At 52.3% G+C, this 2,244-nt stretch overlaps 1 protein-coding gene across 1 annotated transcript in view; it reads left to right on the forward strand.

Annotated features, from left to right (window-relative positions):
• The window catches only part of ZC3H12D (zinc finger CCCH-type containing 12D), a 23,874-nt gene that overhangs the window by 6,335 nt on the left and 15,295 nt on the right, over positions 1-2,244 (forward strand). The window contains exon 2 of the mRNA XM_011356216.2: positions 57-432. Coding sequence (XP_011354518.1) covers positions 128-432 — 305 coding nt within the window. The 5' untranslated portion in view covers positions 57-127. The remainder of the gene's footprint in view (positions 1-56; positions 433-2,244) is intronic.

The following is a 2,244-nucleotide window of genomic DNA, read 5'->3' on the forward strand; positions in this document are numbered from 1 at the left end:
TTCAGTAACGTGACAGGCCTCTAAGAAAACACCTGATGGATGCTTTTTCTCTTTAGCTCATGCCAGTGAAGCTCTGCCAGGAGGAAGCCAGGGGCGGGACTCTTGCCAGAGGCCGGGCTGGCGCAGCATGGAGCACTCAGGCAAGATGGAGTTTTTCCAGAAGCTCGGCTACAACCGGGAGGACGTGGTCAGGGTGCTGGGCAAGCTGGGCGAAGGCGCCCTGGTCAACGACGTGCTGCAGGAGCTGATCCAGACGGGCAGCCGCCCGGGGGCCCACCAGGACAATGCCGCGCCTCTGCTCGTTCCCAGGGGCTCCTGCGGGACCCCTGACTCTGCCCAGCGTGGGCGCGGGGCTGACCTGGAGGACGACTGCGGAGACCCAGCCAGTTCCTTGCGACCCATCGTGATCGACGGCAGCAACGTGGCGATGAGGTAGCCGCGGGGTGGGAGCACTGTCCTATTTCTTGCAGGTTTGGTCCAAAGAGCGTGGGGCCAGTGGATGGGACTTTGCCTCCCTGTTCTATCCCTTAGTAGCTGTGTGGCCTAAAGTAAGTCACTTAACCTCCTTGAGCCTCACTTTTTCCACATGTCATGTTGTCATAAAACCTCCCTACAAGGGAGCTGCACAAAATGCCTAGGACAGCACTGGACACATGGCAGGGGTTCAGTGAGCGGTAGCTATGATGTTAACCTAGAGAGAGAGAGGCCCTCTGCTGAAGAAGGCAGTGGATAGCTAGCTGGGAGGAGCGGCTTCTTGTCTGGAGTCTGTCCCTATCCAGCTGTGTGACTCTGGGAAAGCCACAGTATTTCAAGTTTCCTCTTCTGTGACACAGGCCAAGAGACAGCTCTTCCACTTCCCTCAAGGCGGTGAGAATCAGTTGGGAAAATGTACTTGAACTTCGTTGGAAGCCCTCTGCTGGGGGTTACGAGAAGGGGGTGGCTGGTTCCCTGGCTCGGTCTGAGAGGTGAGCCCGTGGCTCCTGAGCGGACGACGCGGTAGTTAATATCTGTGTATTGGCAACTTCGTGTGCTTCGGGGGTGAGAGTGTCATGCCCCGCGTTGCTCTCTCTCCTGGTGAGGCTACGTTCAGCTGCGAGGAAATCTCACCAGCCTGCCTCCCCCACACTCCCTGCCTGGCGAGCAGGAGGCTTTGCCCGAACAAATGCATTATTCTACTACTTGGCTTAGTTACAGTGGGGCAAAGGGCAGAGCCATAGGAAATCTGTCATTTGCAGCTGCAAATAGATGTACTTCCCTTTTCAAAAGCTGAGTCATGGGTGGGAATTGAGAAAAGTGGTGTTATCAGCAGCGTGGAATGTATTGACAGGGCATCCTTTGGCAGACAGGCCCAGTGGTTTCTCTGGGGATTTGGGCTCACTTAGCATTTGGCGCTGCAGGACCCAAATTTGGAATGGTTCAACCCAAGATGGTCCAGCTTTAGCGGCTGCTCCCACATGCCCCGTGTGGTGTGTACTGGGAGTATCCAGGAAAGCTTTAGCCAGCCGAGGCTCCTGGGCTTGATTAGGTAGATCAGAGGGTAATGGTGCCCTAGCCTCCCCAGGGCTTAGGAGCTGGCCCCCAGGGCTCGCTACAATGTTCTTACACATGTTCCCAGCCAGCCGATGAAATCTTGCCCAACTCAAGATCTCTGAGGGAATTAAGGGATTTTTAAGAATCCAGTAGGTTCTGAGGGTTCTAGAAAGAAAGTCTGAGGGGTGGCGAGGGGTAGGGGGGCGGTTAGCCTCTGTATGATGGGATCAATAGAAAGAGAGCTTCGAATGGAAGATGATATCACTTAAATGGATTTTATGAGCTCTGCAATTACCGATCCAAGATGCGGAATGGCTAGAGGTGCCCCAGGAAAGTGCAGGCATTCTCACTTTGGAAACCAGATGATTTTTTAGGAATTGTTATGATAGGGTGGCTGTGGAGGTTCTTTTTTTTTTTTTTTTGATGAAAGTCTCTGTTGCTGCTTGGAATTCAAATTTAAACCACATCCTCTATTTGCACGTGACCATGATGTGTCCTGAGTACATCCATTTAGTCCTATCCTCCCACCAACCTCTCCTAACTATAATCAGTTTAATCCCTTTATCCTCAATCTGTGTGTTACAAATGACAATCATCACTCAGGTTATAATTAAACATGTGCCAGAATATGAACGCTTTCACACACTTGCTGCCTGAAAATCACCTCAATTACCAGAACACATGCATTTGTGTGTTCTCAGTGCGTGTACACAC

This window comes from Pteropus vampyrus, unplaced genomic scaffold (assembly GCF_000151845.1).
Source record: "Pteropus vampyrus isolate Shadow unplaced genomic scaffold, Pvam_2.0 Scaffold24, whole genome shotgun sequence".
In the NCBI taxonomy this organism is placed as follows: domain Eukaryota; kingdom Metazoa; phylum Chordata; class Mammalia; order Chiroptera; family Pteropodidae; genus Pteropus; species Pteropus vampyrus.